This window comes from Vombatus ursinus, unplaced genomic scaffold (genome assembly GCF_900497805.2).
Source record: "Vombatus ursinus unplaced genomic scaffold, bare-nosed wombat genome assembly UNPS02014811.1, whole genome shotgun sequence".
NCBI lineage: Eukaryota > Metazoa > Chordata > Mammalia > Diprotodontia > Vombatidae > Vombatus > Vombatus ursinus.
Window position 1 is genome coordinate 19,964,992 of NW_020954589.1, and position 27,912 is coordinate 19,992,903.

General features: G+C 39.3%; 1 protein-coding gene across 2 annotated transcripts in view; it reads right to left on the reverse strand.

Moving 5' to 3' along the window:
* Nucleotides 1–625: 625 nt before the first annotated feature.
* LOC114053520 (natural cytotoxicity triggering receptor 2-like) overlaps nucleotides 626–27,912 on the reverse strand; it is a 34,817-nt gene continuing 7,530 nt past the window's right edge. Inside the window, exons 5-8 of one of the 2 annotated variants that reach the window (XM_027876637.1) lie at nucleotides 25,624–25,682; nucleotides 3,656–3,742; nucleotides 2,862–2,898; nucleotides 626–738 (exon numbers count right to left, since the gene is read on the reverse strand). In XM_027876637.1, the coding sequence (XP_027732438.1) occupies nucleotides 626–738; nucleotides 2,862–2,898; nucleotides 3,656–3,742; nucleotides 25,624–25,682 (296 nt within the window). Of the gene's footprint in view, nucleotides 739–2,861; nucleotides 2,899–3,655; nucleotides 3,743–21,198; nucleotides 22,306–25,623; nucleotides 25,683–27,912 lie in introns of those variants that run through there. The other variant, XM_027876636.1, reaches the window with a different exon arrangement.

The window sequence follows — 27,912 nt, forward strand, 5'->3', positions numbered from 1 at the left end:
CTAGCTTTGCTCTTTCCTACCTATGTGAATTTGGTAAGTCAATTAATCTCTTTAGGCCTCATTTTCCTCATCTATAAAGTAGCTGGTTTCCCCCAATGTTTCCCTCTGGATAGCTGACTATCTCACAGTGGCCCACCAGTCAGGCAGGTGGTCTGGACCCTTGGCACCACTGCCATGAAGTTCTTATCCAATCAACTGATTAATTAGTGGTCTTGGATTGAAATGGTTTTATTTATTCCCATACATTAAATGGATAAGAAACCCAACTCAATAGCTTGGAATCATGGTATGGAATGTGTATGCCTAATGGGCCACCATTAGTAAACTGAAGTGGCATTGTGGAATGAACCCAACACCAGGCAAAGGCTAATGCTCATTAGTCCCCTGAGGAGGTACAAATATCATGCTCTACCAGTTGTCTTTGACGTTCATCTTGCCAATGGAATTTGATGACTTTAAGGGCAAAGTGGGACTGGCAACTTTGCACAGCAGCATTGTCCTACTCATCAAATTCCCATACAAGTCATGACATCACCTTATGATGTCACTGGTCCTCTTTGAAGGACAAACAGTAGGAGAACAATAGTAGTAAAATGAAGACATTGGATGAGATGACCTCCAAGGCTCATTCCAGTTCTAAATCCATAATCCCAGGATATATCCCAAGGCCATCTAATCCGGCTTCCAGGATACCAAGAATTCTTTCCACAACCTGTCCAGTTCCCTGTCTTTCATCGTCTGTCACGTGGGAATACAAATGACTCACAAGTGTTGTTCTCAAGAACAAACTCCAAAATCTGAAATAGTTTCAGAAAGAAATTTATTAGGGCATTTGATAGGGGACAGCAAACCACAAAGAAGGTGTGGTTTCCTTTTCTAGGCTCTAGAAGGTTTACATTACCTAGAATTTAGACAAGAATATCCACCCGTGAATCACACATACATAATCAATTTGTTAGAGAGGACAACTTGAAAGCAAGGTAGATTGAAATGACTGTGAGTAAATATAAACATTCGATGAAATTTGGGCAAAGCCAAAACACAAAAAGAACCCAAAACACAAGCTTGGAGAAATTCAAAATAAGACAGGTGTGGAGACCAAAACCAAGAATGTTTTGGGTGGATCTAACACCTGGGAGAACCCAAAATTCCTTGTATTCATCTTCAGCATTCCTAGAGAGTGGCATTCTGGGCTCAAACAATCTCTAATCACAAAAAGTTAGACTTAAATAGTATAATAATTAATAGTTTTCTGAATAATATAATAAATGATAAATAATAATCCACAGAAGAAAGGACTGATGAGCTTTTCCCAGAAATGGAGATGATGAAGTCATTTGTCTAATTACTAGGACTTTAAGGGGAACTGCCTTTTCCTTCCAAGTAGGGCCTATATTTAGAACCTTCTTCTTCCTTGACTTCTAATTCTTCCCACAAGTTATAAGAGGTGGTCCAATGGATGGTGCTGGACTCGAGTCAGGAAGATCTGTGTTCAAATCTGGCCTCAGACAACTTCCTAGCTATTTGAGCCTGGATAAGTTATTTAAATTCTGTCTGCCTCAGTTTCCTTATCTGTACCCCTCTCTCGCGGTTGTTGTGAGCATCAAATGAGATAATATTTGAAAAGTGCTTTGCCAGCCTTAAAGTATTATATTAATGCCAGCTATTACTATTAAAGGATTACTGATGTTTAGTTTGGCAAAAAGAAAGTAGGAGTTGAGCACTACTATCACACACAAAGTCGAAGTTCCAGAGTTTTTCACATCTATACACAATCATCAACACATAAACATACACACACACACACACACACACACACACACAAACTCACATATAAAGACTTGGGGCTTAAGGCAGCCTTGAAGTTCAGAAGGAAAGAAAAAATAACCCATATTTAATTTATTTTTTAACTGGTCATTTCACCTTCCCCCTCAAAACAAGAATAATGAGGAAGATAATTTCATTCTGAAAATCTAACACAGGTCAGGGCCAATTCATAGTCCTAGATGTAAAAATGAACAAATTGGCAAGCCATGACACTCCCATTCTATAAACAAAATATAAACCAGGGAAGAAAAATTTAATTGGTGAAGGGATAGAAAAATTAATTTCCAAACAGTGGATTTGCATAGTATTTTTTTATATAGGTGAACAAGAAGCAAATTGGCTGTTAGGTGTTGTTTTTGTTCAGTTGTATCCAACTTTCTTGTGACTCCATGGACTATAGCATGCCAGTAATGTCCATGAGATTTTCTTGGCAAAGATACTGAAGTGGTTTGCCATTTTCTCCTCCAGAAGATTAAAGCAAACAGAGGTTAAGTGACTAGCCCAAGGTCACACAGCTAGGAGGTGACTGAGGTTGGATTTGAACTCAGGTTTTCCTGACTTCAGGCCTGGCACTGTATCCACCATACCACCTAGCAGCCCTAGAAGGAAGTTCAGAAGGTGACAAAACCAAAAAAGGCAATGTTGTAACTACCATGTTAACTATGATTTGTAAGCTGGAGAATGGTGAGCCCGAGAAGGAAATGGCAAACCATTCCAGCATCCTTGTCAAGAAAATACCAAATAAGGTCACAAAGAGCTGGACATGACTGAAAAAAAAAACAACTGAACAACAACAACATGTAAAACAAATCCATACACTGCCTATGCCTGAAACTATATGTCTTACTCTGCATTTCTAGTTCATTGTCTCTATGACAGCAAGTAGGAAGATGATTCATTGTCAGTTTTCTAGAAAGTCATAATTGGTAGTTCCTTTTTGTTTGTTGGAATTTAATTTTTTTCAGTGAACAAAAATCTGATTAGTCACCACAACTGTCACCCATACAGGGGGGTCTTACATTCATTTCTTCTACCTGAGCAAGAATGTCTTTCCCTTTGGTGGTCTGTCTCCTGAAACCCCAAACAAAAATAATGCACCCATTAGGAGCCTATTAGAATGATAGTTACTTAGCTGTCAGTATCCAGCAGCCAAATACATATTTGATGCCAGTCCTTTCTCCAGGCCATTGAGATTAGGCATATGACCTCTGATCCCCTCGTGGTTCTACAGCTATTATGCTTTGAGTCCCCAGGGCAACAACTCAGCTTTGGGCCTAGGGAGACTTGTCTGAAACCCCCAAGTCTGGCCTAAGACTGAGTAGCACAGGATTACTACAAGGGATAGGAATTTTAAGAGATGTCATAAACTTGATTGGGGCACAAAGACCCTTACCAACTCAATCCCAGATATCATGTTTCAGTTTTATTTACACTCTCATAGCTTCATGATCAATTGCTTCCTTATGAAACCCATGTTTGAGAAGCCATACCCAAAGTTCCCTTTAGGAAAGGATTTTATTAACCTCCGCCCAACTAGGAGGGCAACAGGCACTGTGCTTCCTCCCTCCAGGCCCAGAGAGCTTATTTGCCTCAACAACCACATTTGTTTGGACTGCTCCTGCTGGTCTGATCTCTTGCCTTAATTTCACCAGCTGATCTGCCCTCACACATATGGTAGAATGGTGAGGTTAAGCCTATACCCAAAGCCTGAAGCCATTAGGGTGGGGCTTCATCCAGAAAGTGGGATTTAATTATCCTCCCCATAAACTGGTAATAGGGTGGGATATATAATCCATTTTACTAAACTTGTCTCTTTTAGGAACTTAACCTCCTTTGCAGACTTCCAGTGAAGAACTGGCTGCAATAGGGATTCATCTTTATGGGGCCAGGATGTGCAATTCCTTATCCTAGACACCTATAATGGAACAAAAAAAATGGTTCCCAACTGGAGCCTCTAACTGATATAAGTGACTTTGCAAAAGCAAATCTTATTAAAGCTCCCCAAGCTGATGAAACTGTATCATAAAGAGGACCTTCCAAACCAGCTACGTTAGACCACACCCTAATCGGGGATTGTCATAGTGACTCAACAAATTGCTATTTAATCTTTTCCTACAATCTCCTCCATTCCTCAGTGGTGAGATCTTATCCTCTTCTCACCCTTCTGAGGAGGAAATTATGCTTTAGAGGGTAGTAATCAGTCAAGTGAAAGGCTTTCTTGTGACACCATATTTCCTACTTCTCATCCTTCATCCCAATTTCATTCTCTTTCCTTATAGTCATGATCTCATTGAGATTTAGCACAAATTTGACAAAACTTCTGGGTTGGAGACCATACTTCCCACCTTTGGCCTGTAATTTCTTGCCCATGACCTGGGCATCCCCATTCCCATTAGCCTTGCCTCTTTCATTCATGCTGTTACCAAGTCCCCTCTGTTACTGTCATGGTGAAGTCCTTAAAATTCAAGATCTGTTTCTAGTTGCTATTGGGACAAATTATTCTCATTTTTCTTTTGATAGTAATACAATTTCTCTAGTGCCATTAATGATAACCAGAAAATGCTTGACCTGGTGCTATTTTTGTCCTCCTGCTCAGCCTTCTTTACTTCTTTACTCCCTTATATAATCCTACAAGGAAAAATTGGATTTTTAATGGAATGGGGGACTTCTAAGCATTCCTAATAAAGAGACTACAGTTGATTAGAAGTTTTGAAGTTCAAAGACAAGAGTTAAGAAAAACAAATAAAAAAGTAAACACAAATGAACAATAAAAAGGGACTAAACAAAGACAAACATATTCTAATGTGAGGAGATGATTCATGTGACACCTCTGAATTCTATTATCATCAGACCTGGAAGAAGGAGTCTAATTAGACAATGCCTGGATGTGGTTGTTATGTCTTGGAGATCTTAAGAGAAGGATGGAAAGACTAGAGAAAAGGAATATACTAGCCAGTGAAGGAAAGGAAGATTAGAGAAAATTATCTCACATAATCATTGTGCATAAGAAGATATTATGCAAATAAGACTGAGGGTATGTGGGAACCAGTTGACACTTGAACCTTATTCTCCTCTGAACTGGTAAAAAGAGGGAAGAACACACACACACACAAACACACAGAGTTCATACAAGTCTTCCCAAATTTCTCTGAAACCATCCCTTTCATCACTTCTTACAGCACAATAGAATTCCATCACAATCATATACCACAGCTTGTTTAGCCATTCCCCATTTGATGAGCATCCCCTAAATTTGCAATTCTTTGCCACCAAAAAAAGCTGTTATAAATATTTTTGTACACATAGGTCCTTTTCATTTTTGTTTTTTTTCATTTCTTTTGGGATACAGACCTAATAGTGATATTTTTAAAATTTTTAATTTTATTTTTACTTTTTTAAAAATTAATTTATTTACTTTTAGTTTTCAACACCCAACTCCACAAAACCTTCAGTTCTAAATTTTCTCCCCATCCCATCCCTCCCCCCACCCCAAGATGGCCTGCATTCCGAATACCTCTTCCCCTAATGTGCCCTCCCTTCTATCTCCCCCTCGTCTCTTATTCTCTTCCCCTTCTATTTTCCTGTAGGACAGGATAGATTTCTATACTCCATTGTCTTTACATCTTATATCCTAGTTGCATATGAAAACAATTTTTAACATTTGTTTTTAAAACTTTGGGTTTCAAATTTTCTCCCTTCCTCCCTCCCCACTCACCCTCATTAAAAAGGCAAGCAACTTGATACAGGTTATACATGTGTAGTTATGCAAAACACTTCTGCAGTAGTCATGTTGTAAAAAACTAACTATATTTCCCTTCATCCCATCCTGCTTTATTCTATTCTCTCTTTTGACCCTGTCCCTCCTCAGAAGTGTTTGCTTCTGATTACCCCTTCCCCCATGTGCCCTTCCCTCTATCATCCCCCTGCTCTCTTATCCCCTTCCTCCCTATTTTCCTGTAGGATAAGATAGATTTCCATACCCCATTGTGTATGTTATTCCCTCCTTAAGCCAAATCCAATGAGAATAAGATTCAGTCATTCCTTCTCACCTTCCCCCACTTACCCTCTATTGTAAAAGCCTTTTCTTGTCTGTTTTTTGTTTTACCCCATTCTACCTCTCCCTTTCTCCTTCTGTCATATCTTAATTTTATTCTCCAGATAGCACCCCTTCATCTTCAACTCACTCTGTGCCTTCTATGTATCTATCTATCTATCTATGCATCCATGTAATTTTTTCCCCTCCAACTACCCTAATACTGACAAAGATCTCATGAGTTACAAATATCATCTTTCCATGTAGGAATGTAAACAGTTCAACTTTAATAAGTCCCTTCTATTTCTCTTCCCTGTTTCCTTCTTCATGCTTCTCTTGAGTCTTGCATTTGAAAGTCAAATTTTCTATTCAGCTCTGGTCTTTTCATCAAGAATGTTTGAGGCAAGGCAGCTAGGTGGTGGAATGGATAGAGCACCAGCCCTGAAGTCAGGAGGACCTGAGTTCAAATCTGGCCTCAGACCAAACACTTGACACTTACTAGCTGTGTGACCCTAGGCAAGTCACTTAACCTCAAGTGCCTAAAAATAAAAAAAAGAATGCTGGAAAGTCCTCTATTTCACTGAATATCCATTTTTTTTTTCCTCTGAAGGTTTATACTCAGTTTTGCTGGGTGCAGAAAGAGGATTTTTTTTTTGGACATGGCAAATGTGGAAACTTGTTTTACTTGACTATTTGACATGTTTGCAACAGGGGTTTTGTTTTTCATTAGTTCTCAATCATGGTAGAGCAGAGAGTGAGGCCTGGTCTTTGCCTGAGCACCCATGCTGAACTGTGTTCCTCTCCCAGTCTGGTGCAATAGACCTTTCCGATCACCATCCAGGTTGTCTTGGGCTGGAAATTTGTTTCACTCTGTCTTTTTGTGGGTTCTGCTGCTCTAGAATTTGTTCAGAGCCATTTTTTACAGGTATTAGGAGGAGTTTGGGGGAGAGCTCAAGCAAGTCACTGCTTTTCCTCCATCGTCTTGGCTCTGCTCCCCCCCTCCCAGTAGTGGTATTGCCAGGTCAATGGGTATGCTTGGTTTTATAGTCCTTTGGGTATAGTTCTTAATTGCTCTCCAGAATGGTTGAATCAGTCACACCTCCACCAACAGTGCTTTAGTGTCTCAATTTTCCCACATCCCCTTCAGCATTTGTCATTTTCCTTTTCTGTCCTTTTAGCCTATCTAATAGGTGTGAGGTAGAACCTCAGAATTGTTTTAATTTGCATTTCTCTAATCAATAATAATTTAGAGCATTTTTTCATATGGCTATAGATAGCTTTGATTACTTCATCTGAAAACTGACTGTTCATATTTTTGACCATTTATCAGTTGGGGAATGACTTTTATTTTTATAAATTTGACTCAGTTGTCTATATTTTTGAGAAATGAGGCCTTTATCAGAGAAACTTGCTTCAAATTTTTTTTCATAGTTATGATTGCTAACTGTATTTCCCTCCACCCTATTTCCCTCCTGTTTATTACATTCTCTCTCTCTTTTCTTGCTGTCCCTCCTCAAAAGTATTTTGCTTCTGACTACCCATTGCCCCAATCTACCCTCCTTTCTATCAGACCTCCTCTCTTCTTTTGTCCCCTTCTACTCCTACTTTCCTGTAGGCTAAGATAGCTTTTTCTCTGCCATCTTGGCTCTTCCTGTTCAACACCTCTCCCCCCAAACTCCAGGAGCTAGGATTTCAATCAAAAATCTACTACCCACCAAAACTGAGTGCAATTCTTCAGGGAAAAGAATAGATATTTAGTGAAATAAAGGATTTTCAAAGATCCCTGATGAAAAGACCAGAGCTAAATAGAAATTTTGACATTCAAACACAAGAGTCAAGAGAAGCATCAAAAAGTAAACATGAAAGAGTAATCATAAGAGACTTGATAAAATTAAACTGTTTACATTCCTATATGGAGGATGAGAAAGAGAGATCTCAAAGTTTACTATAATAATATGAAAAAATGCTCTAAATCACTACAGATTAGAGAAATGCCAATTAAAGCAACTCTGAGGTACTATGTCATACTTAATAAAAATGGCAAATGCTGGAGGGGATGAGGGAAAAATAAGTACACTAGTGAACTGCTGATGGAGTAATGAACTGGTTCAACCATTCTGCTCTTTACCCAGGAAGAGCTGGGGCCAAGGTGTCTCATGCAGCCACAAGTGCTACCACTCTCCTTTGCTTTGGAACCATTCTGGAGAGAAGGGGAAAATCTTTCTCACAAAAAAAGTGGCACACAAGGAAGCACTTTTAAATGGAAGGGAAAATAGATGTGGAAGGGTAGGCAATACTTGAACATCACTCATTAAAAAAATGGTTCAAAGAGTAAAGAATATATATACATACTCAGGTGTGTATAGAAATGCAACTTAATTGATAGGGATATAGAAGAGTAAGGGAATAAGAGAAAGGTGGGGGATGATAAAAGGGGAGATTAAGGAAGGCAGTGGTAAGAAGGCAGAAGAAGAAGGAGGAGGAGGAGGAGGAGGGATGGAGGGAAATACACAGTTAGAAATCATAACTATGAATGTGAATGGGATGAGCTCACCCTTAAACAGAAGCAATAATAGAATGAATTAGAAACCAGAATCCAACAATATGTTGTTTACAAGAGGCATATTTGAAAGAGAAAGACACACACAGAGTTAAAATAAAGGACTAGAAAGAGAATCTAATATGTTTCAGCTGATGTAGAAAAGGCAGGGATAGCAGTCATGATCTCGGACAAAGAAAAAGCAAAAATAGAACTAATTAAGAGATAATCAGGGAAACTATATTATGACAAAAGTTACCCAAAAAAAGTGAGCCATGCCCTAATTGATAAATGGTCAGAGGATATAAACAGGCAGTTTTCAGAAAAAGAAATCAAAGCTATCTATGATCATACTTTTTAAATGCTCATAATCACTATTGATTAGAGAAATGTGAATTTAAAAAACTCTGAGGTACTACCTCATAACTATAAGAAATTACAAATGCTGGAGGGGATGAGGGAAAAATAGGTACACCAACAAACTGCTAGTGGAATGAATAGTGAACTAGTCCAACCATTCTGGAGAACAATTTGAAACTGCCCAAAGAGCTATAAAACTATGCATATCCTATGACCCAGAAATCTCACTACTAGGTCTGTATCCCAAAGAGATTTTTTGTTTTTTAAAAAAAAGGAAAGAAACCTATATGTACAAAAATATTTTTAACAGCTCTTTTTGTGGTGGCAAAGAATTGGAAGTGAAGGGGATACTTATTAATCGGGGAATGGCTGAACAAATTGTGGTATATGATTGTGATGGAATATTACTGTGCTATAAGAAATGAAGAGGGAACATAACAAGAACTATATGAACTGATGCAAAGTGAAGTGAGAAGAAACAGGAGATCTACAGTAACAGCAATGTTATAATGATGATTGATTGTGAAACGCTTGGCTTCTCTGATCAATACAATGATCCAAAACAATTCCAAAGGATTCATAATGAAAAAACCTACACACCACTAGAGTCAGAACTGATGAACTCTGAGTGCAATTTGAAGTATAATTTTCTCACTTTATTTTTCTTGCTTCTTAAAAAAAGTGGCTAATATGGAAATATGTTTTGCATTATACCATTTGTAATGTTGATATCATATTGCTTGCCTTCTCAGTGGATGTGGGAGAGTGAGAGAATTTGGAACTTAAAATTTAAAAAGAAAAGAATTTTAAAAGTAAATAAATTTTTAAAAAAAGACAGAGCTGATTGGTAACTTTGGTGAAGGTAATTTCCATTAAATGATGTAGTCGGAAACCAATCTTGAGGTCTGAAAGAGATTGAGGGGAAATGAAGTGGAGGCAGCAGGTCTAGATCTGGCTTTCTCAAGAAGTTTATGGGATAGAAGAAGATATATGGGCTGATAGCAAGAAGGATGGTCAGATCAGATGAAGGGATGGGGCATAAATTTGTAAACAGGAGGGAATCAGTATGTAAATAGGGAGAGATTAAAGAGTACTGAAAGAGTGGAGATGATAGAGAAATCAACTTACTGAAAACATTTGATCTTCTTGCTAAGTAGAGAGATCTGGAAGCCATGTGAAAAACCCATTTATGGTATAAATTCATTTTAACAACTTACAGAAGATAGTAGAAAATTGTGAATAGTGTCACAATAGTGCCTAAGACACAGAGAGGCAGCATGGAATAATGCATAGAGAACTGGTGTCAAAATTAAAAAGGTTTGAGTTTAAGTCCTGACTTATACTTTTTTGTTTTGGAGGTAATTGGGGTTAAGTGACTTGCCCAGGGTCATACAACTAGTAAGTGTCTGAGGCTGGATTTGAGCTCAGGTCCTCCTGACATCAGGGCCAGTGTTCTACCCCACTGTGCCATTTAGCTGTCCCCTGACTTATACATTATTGCTGGGCAAATTACTTAAACTCTCAGTGTCTCAGTTAAGTTTCTTTAAGGCCAAATTGCAAAGAAGTTATGGATCTATATAAGAGCCAATTATATTGGTACTCTTCACCAATTATATTGGAAATCTGGACAAAACAAAATAAAACAAAACCTTATAGAATGTCAAAAAGCAGTGGAAGGGGACTTCTGGGAAGATGATCATATATTAGGACCTAGATGAGTCCAGATCCACTGCTAACACTCCAGTATTCCTCTAAAAAGGAATAAGGAAATAGAAAACTAAAGAAAACTTCCACTCAATCCATTATTGCAGAAAGATTGCTGGAATTCTGCATAAGCACAGAGCAGAGACAGGATAGGGTAGGTGGAAGGTGAAGTGTGAAATAACCCATCAGGAAATAAGACCATAGCTGCATTCAGAGTAAAGTGACCTAGGGGACCCACTCTTCTGGGCAAGAGCCAGAGCCAGAGCCGAGCCAGAGCCAGAGCATCACCCAGCACAGGATCATCTGAGCCCCTGTCTGCTAGACCAACATTAGACAGCCTGCACCCAATCCAGCATCCTGGTAACCCATACCCAGCTTAAGATTCAGGTATACTCTGCCTACACCAACATTATGCAACCTGGACCTGGACTACAGCAGGAGACAAAGTAAGACAATTCCTACAGAATGTGGTGCCCACTGAACTGAAGATCAAGAAGGACCTTTTGACACCATCCAGAAGCAAAGAAATACATTTTGACTCTAGCACAAGTTCTAAGCCCAGAAAATGAGCCTGGAGAGATGAGCAATCAGAACAAAGAGATGAAAAGAAATATCAACAGACTACCTGAAAACCATAACCAAAACATTTTATGAAAAAACTTAGATACTACATTTCAAGAAATAAGAAAATTGCACAGATCTTTTAGAGTCAGAGGACACTTCACCCTGATTCCAAGTCCTGATCTCTATCTACTACAGCACCTAGCTGCCAAGACCCAATGCTGGAAAGGCTTTTGACAAAATACAACGCTTGCTTAAAACACTAAGTATAGGAGTAAATGGACATTTCATTAACAGATAAATAATATTTACCTAAAATCAAAGTAAGCATTATATGTTAGGAAGAAAAGATAACCTTAACTCTAATTCTAAGTCTTTCAAAAAAAAATCAGGGGGAAAACAAAGATGCCCATTATCTTGACTACTTTTTAACATAGTTCTAGAAATGCTAGCTATAGTCATAAAACGAGAGAGAGAGAGAGAGAGAGAGAGAGAGAGAGAGAGAGAGAGAGAGAGAGAGAGAGAAATTGAGGGAATAAGCATTGAAAAGAAGAAAATTATCAAGTTTACTGATGTCATGGTTTACCTAAAGAACCCTAGGGAATTGACTAAAAATTAACTGAAACAATAAATTCAGCCATTTTGCAGGATATAAAATATGCCTTTGTTTTTTATCAGCATTTCTATTGCCAACAAAACACAGAAAAAAGAGCTAGAAAGAGATGTTAAATGTGACATCCAAAACAAATTAGAGGAGCAAGGAAGATATTACCTCTAGAATACATTGATAGGTGAATAGTTTGTGACCAAACAAGTGATAGAGAGGATAACAGAAGAAAAATTTGGACAATTTTTATTTCATAATTTTAAAGTCTTTTCATTTGCAAAATCAATGCCATTAAAATTAGAAACAGAAGAGAAAATTAGAAAAAAACGTGGTACAAGTTTCTGCGATAAAACCTTACTCCTAAGATGTATATGGAACTGATTCAAATTATAAGAACAAAAATCATTTCCCAATAGATAAATGGTCAAAAGATATGAACAATTTTCAAAGGAAGAAATTCATGCTATCAATGATCATATTAAAAAACCTCTCCAAATCACTAATAGAGAAATACAAATGAAAGCAACTCTGAGGTTACATTTCTCACTTAGCAGATCAGCAAAGATGACAAAAGTAAAAAATGATAATTGTTGGAAAGTATGTGGGAGGACAGGCACAAATATATTGATGGCAAAGCTATGAATTGGTCCAGCCATTTTGGATAGCAGTTTCAAACTATGCAATGCCTCCCCCTACCAAAGCCACTGAACTGTCCATACTCTTTGACATCAAAACTACTACTAGGCTTATTATAGCCCAAGGAGATCAAAGGAAGAGGAAAAGGACCCATATATGCAAAAACAGTTAGTCCTCTTTTTGTAATAGCAAAAACTGGAAACTAAAGAGATAACCATTTATCGGAGAATAATTAAACAAATTATGGAATATAAATGTAATAGAATATTGCTGTACCATAAAAGAGGCTGAAATGGATGGTTTCAGAGAAACCTGTGAAGACTTGCATAAACCAATACAGAGTGAAGTGAGCAGAACCAGGAGAAAAATTTATATAGTAACAACAACAATACAAAAAAAGAAACTCTGAAAGACTTAAGAACTCCAATCAATGCAATTATAAGCTATGATTCCAGAGAACTGATAATGAGGTATACTGCTCACCTGTTGCAGAGAGGTGATGAACTAAAAAAAAAAAGCAGAATAAGACAAACATTTTTCAGTTACAGATAATATGGGATTTTTTTTTTTTTTTTTGCTTAACTGTTCATATCTTCTGCAGGGCCTTTACCTCATCTAATAGTAGAGTGTGGTAGTGAGATCATGACAGGGATAAGGGTAGAGTAACACACACACACACACACACACACACAGAAAGTGAGAGAGAGAGAGAGAGAGAGAGATAAGAAAGAAGGAAAGAAAGGAGAAAAGAAAAAAAGGGAAGGAAAACAGACATCTTTTATTAAATAAATACAGAGAAGAGAATAGAAGCAAAGTCCAAAAGAAGCACAGACAAGCAAAACAACTTTAAAAGCTGATTGACAGTAACTAGGACTATCTTCAAGATTCTTGGAGACTCAGAATCATGGAGACTAAATACATCTCAGAAAAGCTGACCATCCCCTAGAAAAAGGAGCTGGTCAAATTCCCTCTCTCTTTGTCTCTGTCACTATTTCCAATGCTTCTGTCTGTCTATCTCTGCCTCTGTCTCCCTGTCTCTGTCTATCTCTTTTCCTACCCTTCTTTCTCTGTCTCTCTTTCTATCTCTGTCTCTGTCTTTCTGTTTCTCTCTCTCTCATTTCCAGACCGCAGCATAACATAGGGACTGTCATTTCTGGCCAGGATTCCCTTCTGTTCCCATCACAAACGGTTAATGAAGCTTGAGAGGGAAGCAAAGAGTCTGTGAGTCATGGTGACCTGATAAGAGAGTTCTTGGACCTTTGGTTCCTGGTTTCCTTCTTTTTTACCTTTCTGTTTCTTTTTCTCACCACAGGTCAGAGACTAGTATGATAAGGAAGCCATTGGAACATTGAATCTCTTCTTTTAGAAGCATATGGCAGGGATGATCATGTGCTTCATGAAGACTAAGAGAGCAGTTGAAGGACACTTCCTAAATTTCAACCTCTTTATGTAGGGGAGGGGGAATTTTGGATTTCCTAGTTAATATGATCTTGACTCTATCCTTATAGCCAGAGAAGAGAGGTTTCCTGTAAGGTGTCTGTTTTGGGAATTGCCTCATGGATAGCTCCAGGTTTGAGAGTTCCTATGTTCAAAGGTTCAGGTACTGACTTCCTAGAGAGAGAATGGATGACATGCTTCTAAGAGAAGAAATCACCAACAGACAAATGCCAGGAAGCTGAAGACCTAGAGTCATTTCGTGGGAGGGGTGGAAAGAAGTCTGGACCTTGCCAACCCTCCATGTTATTGACATAGTTTGTTCAGATAGTATAGATCTGAATAAAGAGAGTGCAGCAGCCCCTAGATTTTCTTTACTTTCAAGTCTAATGAGCATTGAGTTATTTGCCTGCATCTTTTCATAGGCTCCTGTGAGTTTTTTGCATTATGTTGGTTTTCTTTGGGAATGAAATAAAGACTGTTCCATATCCCAAAACCACATTTTACATTGAATGCCTGCAACTGATACAAAGATCCTGTTATCCACAATTGGGGAAACCTAGGTATGAGCTATACAATTAATACATTTACAGATTTTCCTGGAGGACCTCAGGTGGTGGCAATAATTCAAAAGGAAAAAAAAAACATTCTTGGTTAGCTCAGGTCCCCAGAGATGTACCTGGTCTACATAAGCCTAGAGTCCTTAGCAGTGCCTGAGCTGTAGGTTATAGGAAAAGACAAAAAAGATGAGATGGGCATTATTGGAGGGATTCTGAGGGGAAATGGTATTATGTAAGAAAATTACCAAACTCTTCATACCCTTTGACCCAGTGAGCTCAGTACTGAGTTTATACTCCAAAGATGTGGACTGCTATAGAATATCCTTTGGAGAAGCTTACCTAGCCTTGTTGATACAATAATTTGGTATCAATTTCATATAAGTATAGATCGAGTTGATACAAGTTTAAATCACTCCATAGAGATTCTATAGAGTGAGAAAGTAGGCATAAGAGTTGTTAGTTACTGATGGACACTTTGTCGATACTATCTGAACTTTTGATCTTTTTGCAATCATCCAGTACCTTCCCCTCTCTTTCAGGTACCTTGTAATTCAGTTCCCCAGTACCCTCACAATTGTGTCAGCTACACAACAGCTGTTGTTGTGTTTGACCTGTGATAGTGCCATTTCCACTTTCCCTCTTGGCACAATGGGAATAAAAGGGTTAGAGCCTAAAATTTGTGTTTCCACGGTCACTTAAGAAAATATTATATCATGGAAATGTTGCCATATCTGTTCCCTTGTCTCTCATCTCTCCTAGTTTCATCTTTGAATGTCCTTGGAATGATCTGGCTTCCCCTGTGGTGAGTAAATGCAATAAAGGTAAACTGAGGTACAGGCTCTAAGCATAATTAGTTTATTAGCTGTGACACATGTGAGTGGGGTATAGACTTTGTGAAGACTTCTCAGGATGGTGAAAGGGAGACTGTCTCGAAACTGGAGGCGGGCTCCAGAGAACAAAGAAAGAGATCAACAGGCCTAAGTTTTGTTTTCCTGAAAATTACTCAAACCTGTGGAATCCGGGCCCCCTTACTGCCATATCAGTATTAAGTTTGCCAAATAAGGACATATACATTTTGACTGGCTATACCCTGTTTCCTTGTTTTTTGTCTCCGGGGAAGATTTTCGTGCTTAGAATGTGAGCCCTGCCTCCTAGCCAATGGGAACTAAGGGGCAGTGGTGGGTAGGGGGACTTATTATTTGCGATAGGGTATATAATTTCACTTTGTCCTTTGTGCCTTGCTCTCTCCCGCTGGTAGTGTACTAGAGGAGTAGATGCCCCTTCTCGCGAGATTGTAATAAAGAGTAGTTGTTGCTTCCTTGAGAAGTCTCTGAGTTTTATTGTGTTAGAGTCACTGTCCCACATACATGTAATTGTTAACAAAGTGGTCAGACTGCTCACCTCAGCAAGGCCAGTGACACTGATAAGAAGTGGTAGATCTTCTTTATTGATATGTAGGAAATGAGGGTGTCTGGGTACTTGGGGAACATTACAATTGGCTACACTGGGGAAAGTGGGTTGGCATTCAGGTATTGCTAATCATGCTCTTCTCTGACAATTAAGGAATGTTACTAGTTTTAGGGGACTCATCTGCCTCTTACAATCTGGTTAGGAGGCCAGCACTACTAGGTTAGTTGACCCTTTGGGAGAGCTCAAACCTTCCCTAATTGTACAAGGATAGACAACTTATCTTTTGAGGAGATGGCACCAGGTTAAGATGGCTTATAGAAGGGGCTTATAGAAAACAAGCGCGTGTCCCAAGGACTAACTGCATGAGTTATAACAACATTCCCTTTCAACCACGCCTTTCAAATAATTCCGACTAGGAAATACCATATTTCTGAGCAAGGTAAGTTCAGGAAGACACCAACAATTATAAGAATCAATTATATTGTAAAATCAATACAGAAGAAATTAGAGGTAATATTAACTTTTCATCTTTTCATATCCTGATTCTTTCACTATGCTTTCTGTAAATTCAGTTTTTTTCTACTGCTCATTTTTTATGAATCAGTTCTCTCTCTATTAATAATAATAACATACAGCTCCTTAAGGTTTGCAAAGTACATAATATATATTTTCATTCCATTATCCTCCTCTGTAAGATTTTGAAAAGGAACACCACCTTTGGTTTCCATGGCTCTCTGCCTGGCAAAAAGCTCAAATGCTTGCTGGCTGGCGTAGTTTGTGGACTTTTTTGAACTTCTATAACAAATGGTGTTAGTTCATATCAATGAATTTCTTTGTTCCATTTCCCACTTTTCAGTGTCATTGACTTATTTGAAGAGCCAAGTTGGAGTTATTTCAATTGGAAAGGGAAAAAGACCAAGCACTTATTAAGCACCTACTATGTGCCAGGCACTATGTTAAGTGCTTTACCAGTGGTATCTCATTTGATCCTCACAACAATCTTGGGAGGTATGTGCTATTATTATTCACATTTTACAGTTAAGGAAACTGAGGAAGACAGAGGTTAATTAGTTTGCCCAGTGTCAAACAGCTAGACAGTGTCTGAGGTTATATTGAACTCAGGTTTTCCAAACTCTAGGCCCAGCACACTATCCATGGCACTACCCAGCTTCCATAACTTCTAGCATGTCAAATCTTCTCATATTTACCTTTCTAGATCAATGTTGGTTTTTACCTTTGGTCAGATTGCATACATAAGAAATGACTCATATCAGTAACCTCTTGTTTTTTGTCTGTTAAGATTAAATCCACTTTTCCCCCCAATGTTGTTTCATATTGAATTACATACATGTTGACTTAAGTTTAGAATATCTTTTGAATTCTACAGAAAAATTTCTACACATCTTCAATCTCTGAAACAGATATTGGCACATAAACTTCAATGATCTTCATGGTGGTTTTTGGTTTTTTCTTTAACAAACATTCATAATTATATGGGAAAATGATGTGATACAGTGGATAGAAGATTGGGTTTGAAAACAGGAAGATTAATGAGTTAATTAACTCATAATTAATTTATGAGTTCAAATTCATTCTCAGACACCTACCGGCTGTGTGACCTTGGGCAAGTTACTTAACCCTGTTTGCCTCAGTTGCCTTATCTGTAATATGATCTGGGGAAGGAAATGGCAAGCCACTCCAGTATCTTTGCAAAACAAAAACCCCAAATGGGGTCACAAAGAGTCTGACGTGACTGAAGAGGAATAATATAATTATACTTCACTTTCACATCCTATCCAGCTGTCCATCCTGGCAATTTTTGGTATGTTGCCATCTTAGTATCATTCCATGAGAATAACACCCCCCCAACCAAAAAAAAAGACAATAACAATTTTCTACTCCATGTTCTGGGCACAATAATTTAAATAAATGGTACCATTAATTTTGGAAAGCTTCTGTCAATTGACTACTGTATGGATCAGCTCAACATCCTGGTAACTCCTTAGACCAAATCTCCTTTCTTTGCTACCACTTTCCTATATGTGTACTCCACACTAATTAGAATACAAACTGTCTCTCTTTTTGTATATGTATCCCTAGACCTTAGTACAGTGCCTGGCACATAGCAGGTGCTTAATAATTGCTTTCTCATTCATTCATTTATACATGCATGCATGCACACATACATGCATTTTTTTCATCACGAACACTACAAGGAAAGGAGAAAAAATGTCCTTTGAAAAAAATGTTACTATTGCCTTGGGGTACATGATAAAGCCATCTCCATGATCTTTATCAACTTGATTTGTCTTTCCAAGACAACTTACGAACCTCCTATTTACCATCCAACCCCTTGTTATTCCAGTTTTAAAAGTGGAATATTGTCTTGGCCATGCCTACCATAGGCATTGCCAAAGAGATCAGGATGCTAGAAGTAGATGCCTGCTAGTTTTGGGCAGGTCTCAGATTCTCTTCCCTGATTCCCTGAGAGTTTTGCCTTGACCTTAGAACTGTCAGGGAGCCTGATTTGACTGACAAGCAAACTTGAACTCATCCACTAGATTTATGAGAAAAAGAAGCTTTAGATACTTGAGTGGTCAAAGAACATAAACAAATATTTTCCTTTATTTTTTTAAAAGAATGGCAAGTTGTACATAACAGATTTGCAGTTTCATGTGCAATCAATTTTTAATATACTCTATTATAGAAATGCTTGTTTTATTCCATAAATTAAAAATTTTTAAATAAAATTAATTAAATTTTATTTTTTAAGCAGCCCTCTCTCCTTATCCCCAAATGATGATGAAAGAAAAACAAAATCCCTGTTACAAACATGTGTATATGGTCAAGCAAAACAAATCACTGTCCATGTTCAGAAGGAAATACATACACACATGCATATACACCCTAACCCTAATTCTAAGCCTGATTCTTCCACTGAGTTTCTAGCTCCCCTCTCTGTTAGGATCTGCATACTTATTATTAGCTCCAGGAATTAAGTAGTTCTTCTTTCATTTCTTTTCTGCATCATTAATCCATCCTTTAACCTCTTGATACAAGTTAAGATGTCCTTCTTCCTCTTCAGATTGTTCTTCTACTCTCTCTGATTTTACATGGAAAGAATTATTCCATTCTTTCAGGAAATATTTCAACCTCCCCAGTGATCAGGAGAATGGATAAGTATTCTAGCACTTACACATTCTCCTATAGAAGGGAATTCAATCTACATTTAGTTATCCCTAACATTTTCTTGCCCCTGGCAAACACAACTAACATGTTCTCCTCACTGTTGTTGCTGTTCAGTCATTCTCAGTCATGTCCAACTCTTCATGACCCCATTTGGGGTTTTCTTGGCAAAGATACTGGAATGGTTTGCCATTTCCTTCTCCAGCTCATTTTACAGATGAATAGTTCACTGTAGTTAGGTGAAAAATTCCTCCAGTCCTTCATACTTTCTTGAAGTGAGATCTTCTATGGTAGTTTTTGTAACCAACTGTGATAGTGACCTGACATGGCAGACTACTTGTGGCCATGTTTAATTGACCCTCTGACCTGTTTTTGAGAAATCCATGCTAGTTCTTAGTGATGGCCACTTCCCATTCCAGATACTGAGTAATAACCTCTTGAATAATAATTTGCAGAATCTACCCTGTTTCCTTTTCTGAAAATTGGGTAACATTTCTTCTTCTCCAGTTTTACAAGAGCTCATGTGTTCTCTATGAGCTCTCAAACATGCCTGATGCAATGGCTCAATAATCAAATCTGTTAGCTCTTCAGATGTCAGGATATCCGATTCATCCAGACTTGGTGAATTGAACTCATTGAGGACAGGTTGTATTCTCTTATCCTATCTTGACTTGGATTGGAATTGAAACACAGGAATCACCACCCTTGTGTTTCCTACACTGGGCAGACACCTTCCAATATCTCTATGTGGAAGGGAGAGAAAACAGTACCAATTCCAAGCAAAAAAGGGAAACTGGAAATTTTTTATTTGGGGTCCCTAGTCCTCTTTACTTTTTCTCACACAGGAAACCGTTGGCTCTGTGTGTTTCACTAGCTGTCCCCAATGTGTGGAGTTCTCTCTGTCCTGAGGTTTCCCTGATCTCTTTCAGGTCCCAGTTTGAAGGCAAAATACCTTTCTCAACCCCTATGTCTTCTAGAACTGCCTTCTTTCTACATAGTTCTTTGTATATTTTCTCCCCCATTAGATTGCAAGCTCCTTCAGTACAGGGGCTGTCTTTTGCGTTTCTTTATATCCCCAGTGCTTAGCATAATACCTGGCACATAGTAGGTGCTTAATAAATGCTAGTTGACTTTAGTTTTTCTGTCCATTTTTCCCTTTGGCAAGGTCTCTGACATGAACTGTTTATTCATTACCTCCTGGACCTTAGTTGCTCTCTCATTAAAATAGGGAAGGGCAAGTGGTTTCTGTCTGGACTATGGTTTCTGAAGTTCCATGCAGCTGTGACATTTTATGGGAATATAGCATTAGGCAGTTGTGAGGAGTATTTTGTTTTTAATTTTCATAATTGTTACTAGAACCTCAAGAGAATGAACTGAAGAGCGAATAAGGTGTCTGGAATTGTGTTTGTCCCAGTGCCCTGGCATATAGGAGGTGCTTAATGAATATTTATTGACTGACTAGAAGACACTGGAGAAATAGGGTCTAGTCTCTTGAACAATTTTTCATCTTCCTCACAGCAGGATTGGAAGGATGGGCTCAAGGCTAGTATGAGGCCCAGGTCATCCTTACTAAATAAATGGTTAGAGTTTGTGATATGATAAGTGGAGGCAAGATTAGAAAAGAAAATGCTCTAGAGATGGAAATCTAAGGAGAGGAAGGGGTGTCATTCTGTGAGCATGGCACAAAAGACTCATTCCAGGATGAGTTGTGAGAATGTGGAAAAAGATCTTAGAGGCAGACATCACATTCTTCTTCTGGTGACCCTGATAGGCATCCACTAGGAGCAAACCCGGGGGGAGGTGAAGAGAGTGGGTGCTAGAACTATAAGTGGCAATGGAAATGCTCATTGGGAAATCTTTGAGATTTTGAGTTATTATAAGTTTTTGCTGTAGACTCTATGATTCTTTAAACAAATAATAAAGTCCTGATGTTTCTTAACCAGTGTGCTTGCAAGTGATTTTAAACCATGCTTCCTATGGTCCTAGAGACCTCAGGTATGATAATGAGAGGACACCTACCATGGGGATGTGAAGAGAATGGTTATTCAAACTTTTGGTGCCACAGGGAAATGCTCACTGTGAAATGTTTGGGTTGGAGGTTATTTTTACTTATTGCAGATATTACATGATGCTTAATGTTCCCTTTTTAATTTAATGAACTCAATCATGGATAGTTATTAGCCAGTGTGTTTGCCCATGAGGTATTCATACCGCCATTTTGTCTTCTCTAGGGAAGAGATTTCCCTGGGGTTGTGGGTACAGATTCACACAGAAGGAAGAATAACATTACCCCAGAACTTTACTTGTTCTGGTATAATAACAAACACCTCTGACACAAGGATTACAGAAAATTCTCTTTTATAATACGTCTCTCCTCCAGATTAGCTCAAGAACACTTTGGTATAAATTGCTTTCTGAACTATGTTGACTTAGTGCTTGCCAAAAGATGTGTTTCAGGTAGATTCTTGGGGTGGAGTTGTCTGGTTTGATGCCACAGGCTACTTTCTAGGTCTAGAATCTGGAACCTTCCTTATTTGAACTCATATCCTCCCATTCAACTTATTCCCTTCTTCTGACTCTTCTTTCATTTCACTAAGAGCTGGGAAGAACCCCTCTTGTTACTTGTCTCTGCTATTGTCCTCCCCTCTGCTCTAAGGCTCTCAGATATTGGAAAACTACTGTAATCTTCTTGGTGCCTTGTCCCTTCCTCTGTACCAAAACCCTCATCCTTCTCTCCCCCATATACAGTAACTCTGCTTCACAGAGGGTCCTTGTTCTCACTTCCAGGGGTTCAAATTTTTTACACGTTACTGATTAATCCTTGGGAGTGGTGAGGGTAGGGAAGGGGCTACTGGGCCTGATGAGTAAGAATCCCTCATATAGGGAGAGATAGATTGAGGAAGGAAGAATTGATGAGCAGCAGAAGGGGCTCAGCTATGGTTATACACCATCAATTTGTGGTGGGTAAATTAGCCTATTAATATGTTAATATGAGGAAATCAGCCCATAATGTATGAGATAATCAGTCCATTAATATATTAATATGTTGATCTTTCAATTATCCTCAAATCATTTCCTGCCTTGGTGTCCCCAGTGAAACTATTGCCACCTCAATAGCAGGGGCTGGGTCTCCTCATGCTTTCTCTCCCATGCCCTCCATGTCTCCTATCACTCCAAAACTTAAGGTTCTATACTAAGTAGGTCCTTCAATGACTACCCAGTCCTTCACCACTGCCTCCTGAGGGGAAACTTATTTGGGAAGCTGGCGTCCAGTTCTTGCAATGCTGGCATATACCACAGGCTCACTGCGGATAGGAGTCAAATCAGGGTTGTGCCCCATCTGTGTGTTGGCATAGATTGAATCCCCAAGGCTGAGCTGGGTTCCATGGACTACCGAGGCATATCGGATAACTTCAGAACCCTCGTCTTGCATTTCTATTGTGATGTTCTAGGAGCCAGAGAGAGAGGTAGACCATTAGCCAGAAAGTAGAGATCAGGGTGGGGGAAGCTGCCAGTGCCAGCATTGGTGTCCTCGTGGTGGGGGTTGTGGAGAGTGAAGGAGAGGAGAGGGAAGTTAGATACTACAATGGGGGAGGGGAACATGCCTCAGAGATGTACCTGGGAATGTCCTATATTCACATGTAAAATATTGGCACTATCTAGTATATTTCCCTCATTTTATAGAAGAGAATACTGAGGCCAAGAGTGGGGAACGACTTTTCTGAGGTGGCACATGGAGTTAATGATATAGCCAGAACTAGATCCAAAATGTCCCAGTCACATTTATTCATTCAACAAACATTTATTAAGTGACTACTATGTGCCTGGCTTGCTGGTTGTTTCCTTAGTAAGTCAAAAAATATTTACCAATATAGAAATCTATCCTGCCCTATAGGAAAATTGAAGGGGAAGGGGATAAGAGAAGGGGTGGGAGAAATAGAAGGGAGGGCAGATTAGGGGAAGGGGTATTCAGAATGCATGCCATCTTGGGATAGGGGGAGGAACGAAATGGGGAGAAAATTTGGAACTCAAAATCTTGTGGAAGTGAATGTTGAAAACTAAAAATAAATAAATTAATAATAATATTAATAAAAGAAAAAAAAGAAAAAAACATTTATCAAGTGGCTATCACATCCTAGGTACTGTGCTAGGGGCAGTTGTCTTAATTAGATGTTGGGGAATTATATGACATACCTTATGATGCAATAGGAATCATACTGGGGAATTCAGATCAAGTCTAAACTAAGGAAGCCACAGTCAATTCTGTAGCTGCCCAACACAGTAGAAGTAGCTTATTAGGTTAGATCATGCAGCACAGTGTTTACAATGGGCATTTGGACCTCTACTTCAGTCCTAGACCTCCCATGAACCTTTGACACCATCAATCACCCCATTTCCTGATATTCTGTTTGCTCTAGGTTGTTATGACACTACCTTATCCTTCTTCTCTTCCTTCCTATCAAACCATTCCTTCTGACTCACCTTTGCTGGATCTTCATCCAGGTTACATCCACTAATAGTGAGCATCCCCTAGGGCTCTATCCCAGACTCTTTTCTCTTTTTTTTCTACTGTTTCACTTGGTGATCTCATCAGCTCCCATGGATTTGTCATCTTTATGCTAATGATTCTGAGATCTACTTATCCAACACTTACTTCCCTCCCAGCCTCCAGACTCAAATCTCCAAATGTCTATTGGATATCTTGAACTGAATATTCATATATATTTCAAACTCAAAATGTTTAAAACTGAATTCATTGTCTTTCTCCCCAAACCCCTCCCTTCTCCAAACTTCCCCATTACTATATAGGGCACCACCATCCCTCCAGTAACAGAAGCTCATAACCTAGGTATCATCCTCAACAACTCTTCAACTCCTCTCTCTCTCTCTCTCTCTCTCTCTCACACACACACACACACACACACACACACACACACACACATCTTCCATACCTAATCTATTACCAAGGCCCTATTAATTTTACCTTCATAACATCTCTCTCTTTTCTCTCTTTCTCTCTTTTGATACCGCCACCACATTAATGTAGTCCTTCATCAACTAGTTGTTGTTCTTCAATTATTTTTTATTCATGTCCTACTCTTCATGACCCCATTTGGGGTTTTCATGGCAGAGATACTGTGGTTTGTTATTTCCTTCTTCAGCTCATTTGACAGATGAGGAAACTGAGACAAACAGGATTAAGTGACTTGCCCAGTGTCTCACAGCTAGAAAATATCTGAGGCCAGATTTGAACTCATGAAGACAAGTCGTCCTGATTCTAAGCCTGGTGCTCTATACACTATGCCACCTAGCCGTCCAAACTCCTGGGCTGTTACAATGACCTGCTGGTTGGTTTTCTAGCCTCAAGAGTTTCTTCATTACAATTCATCCTTCACTCAGCTGTTAAAGTGATCTCAAGTCTGATTAGGTCACCCCACCCCACCCTCTTCCAAATTCAATCAACTCCAGTGTTTGGTTTTGTTCTTCAGAACAACATATTACCATCCTTTGCCACACAAAGCCCTTCACAATCTGGTACCCTCTACATTTTTAGTCTTCTTACTCATTACTCCCTCCAAATCTGAAATGCTCTGTGATCCAATGCAAAAGTCCTTGCAGAAGACCGTCTATCTCTTGATTTGGTGCATTTTTGCTGGCCATTCCCCATGCTTGGAATTCTCTCCCTCCTCATCCCCACCTTCTGGCTTTCCTGTCTTCCTTCAAGTCTGAGCAAAAATCACATTTTTACAAGGTCTCTCCCAATACCCCTTCATGCTAGTGCCTTCGCTTTGTTGATTATCTCTAGGGAGACAGTCAAGAAGCACTTATTAAGCACCTACTATGTGCTAGGCATGGAGGATACAAAGGAACACAAAAGACTGACTGTCCTTCCTCTCAAGGAATTCACAGTGTAATGGAGGAAACAAAATACAAACAACTTCATAAAAGCAATCTACAAAGAGGTTAAATTGGAAATAATCAACAGAGGGAAGTCACTAACCTTCTATAACTTATCCTGTCTAGATTTAGAGCCAGAAGGAACTGTGGATGTCACTAAGTCCAACCCTCCCCACTCCCATTTTACAGATGAAGAAACTGGCCAAGGGAGTTACCTTAGGGACTTACCCAAGACCACACAGCCAAGACATATGTGTGGTGAGGTTGAAACTTACATCTTTCTCACTCTAACTACAGTCATCTACTAGTCATCATACTAACATACTATGTGACTGGAAAAGTCAATTGACCTCTGTAGATCTCTGGTTCCTTATTTCTAATATGAGAGGGTTGGACCAGATAATCCCTAAATTCTTTTCTCTTTCTAGACCCTCTGATCCTGTGATCTGCGTGGAGGTGGGTTGTTTTTTTTTTTTTGTTTGTTTGTTTGTTTTCCTTTTTGCTCCAGAATGATGATTTCACTGGGGAACTCCAAAGGAGGAAACTCCCTTTACTAGTGGAGATCAACCTCTGTTTTGTAACTTACTTTCTTAAGAGCATTAGTTGCTTCAGCTCCCAAGAGGCTAAGTGTTTTTTCCAAGGTCACCCACCCAGTGTGTGTCAGAGGCAGGACCTGAAACTAGGTCTTTCCTACTAGTTTGCCAGTTCTCTATCCACTGGGTCATACTGTTCTGTGCCATGGAGAGAACACCCTCTCACTCCAGGTCATAGGACTGTTGTCAGAGGCAAATGAGATAAGGTATGTGAAGTTGCATTGAAAGGTACAATGCTCTGTGGACACTGAAAAAGGATGATTAATACTACTTACCCTGGTCTTTTGCTTTTGCTCCTCAAGGTCATCATAGACATGATGGCAATCATCATCACCTGTCAAACACATGCCTTTAGAGGATCTATCCTTTAGGAGAGAGCTGACATCTACTCCCCTCCCTCCCAGCCCCAAAATTGGGACCTACCCACTGAAAGAAGTGTTTGGTGTGTTTCATGACACTTTTCATCATTTCCCCAATCAAAACTTACCTGTTTTGTGTTCCACTTATACTTAGTGGCTCAAGAAGTGTGTGTGTGTGTGTGTGTGTGTGTGTGTATGCTTGTGTGTGAAAGAGAGAGACAGACAGAGACAAAGACAGAGAGAGGCAGAGATAACAGAAAAAGACAGAAGTAGAAAGAAAATGAGATAGAAACAGAGACAGAAAGAAAGAAAGAAAGATAGGGAGAGACAGACAGACAGACAGACAGTCAGACAAAGACAGAGAGAGAGAAAGAGAGACAGACAGACAGACAGACAGACAAAAAGAGAGAGAAAAAGGAACCAGGCTTAGATTCTTATAATCTAGCCACTGCTTAGATTCTTATAATCTAGCCACTGCTTACTCATGTTCAGACTCCTTAAGAGTCTGCCTAATATGATGGATGTTCTAATAAACCTTGTCTTTGGCTGAAAGAAGACTTGGGTCGAATTCTTTTGGGCAGGATCCACGTGTTGTGATTTTGGGGTCCCAGCACCCCTAAGCCCCTGAACCACATCATTTTGGTGGCCCGTATGGGGAAACTGCCTAACCCCAAGTTCTTCTCCAGTCAAGACTGGAAGGTATGTAAGCCTTCCCTCCCTCCTTTCTTGCTCTGCAGTTGGGGTTGCTTTCCAAGCACCAAGGCTTGGAGGTGCTTTTTGGGCAGACAGTTACAAGGCTATCTCACACTTGGCCTGACACTCTCAGGCTCTCTGTCCACTGGGTGGGTTCGAGGCCATGGACCCAGGTACACCTTCTGAAGCATAGAGGACAAGGATGAACTCCCTATCTGGAAGTGTATGCCCAATTCTGTCAGTTGTCTTGACACTAGAGAACTGAGGAAAAACTGCAGCTGCTTTTTGGTTCCCTGAGGCTTACTTACTCCCTTCCCTCTACACCCATGAATTCTCCTTCATGGAAATTACAGGGGAAAGTTAGAACAGCTAAAAATATCTTGGCAGATTCTGGAGGTTTTGTGATTGATCATTAAGGAGTTTAGAACTCCTCCTTACAAACCTGGTCACTCTTTTCTCCTATTCCCTTCACTTGAGTCAAGAGGGTATCTGTTAACCCCTCTCATAGAAGAAGAGAGTTTCACCCTTTACCCCTCACTTTTGATTTCACCCTCCCCCACCTGGGGAAAAGGAAGGAGGGGGGAGGGGCAGCAGCTACAGCATGGGCCCCACTGGCAATGGCCTTGGGCTCTGGGGCATCCTTTGCCTGGAAGCATCCCCTAGGTTCAGCACATCCTGCTCAAGGTAAAGAAGCTGGCCTCTGAACTTGGGTAAGCATGCTCTTTTAAATCTGTAGTTTTAACTGTTAACAATGAGATGTTGATTCTCTGTGTAAAGTAATTTGGAAGTGCATTTAACAAAATTGTGTCACCTGATTGGTAATGGGTTTGTTTTAAGTTTCAAACTGGTGAACTTTCTGTATCAGTTATGTCAAGAAACTTTTCATAATTTGGTTACCGCTAAAATAATTTAGCTATTGTTGGTTATTGTTTTAATGTGTAAACTAGCCAAAAAGTTCGAGTTATGTATGGCTTGCTGAGAATTTGCAAGTGTGTAGAAATCTCTAATGGTTGGCTTTTTACACCAGGACAAATTTTAAGTTTGAGATGTAAATCCTGGAAAGGTTTTTCCTAAGCTGTGATTAGTAAAATTTGCTGTTTGAGGTAAAAGCTCATAGGATTTTATTTTGAGTTGTCTGATGGGTCATAATCCATCGATAATCGATAGTCTACCATCTGAAAGAAATGCCATGAGCTATTCAGAGAAGATAATACTGATGCGGTTTAGGGGTTCAGGGGTCCTGGGACCCCAAAATCACAACACACGGGTCCTGCCAGAAAGAATTTGACCTAAGTCTTCTTTCGGCCCAAAACAAGGTTTATTAGAACATCCATCATATTGGGCAGACTCTTAAGGAGTCTAAACATGAGTAAACTGTGGCTAGATTATAAGAATCTGAGAAGTGGCTAGATCTTAAGAATCTAAGCATATTAATGGAGACAAGGTAGACCTTATATACAGAAAGCCTGTGGGAAGGACCTAGGAGTGGCCAGTAAACTGGGATGAACAGAA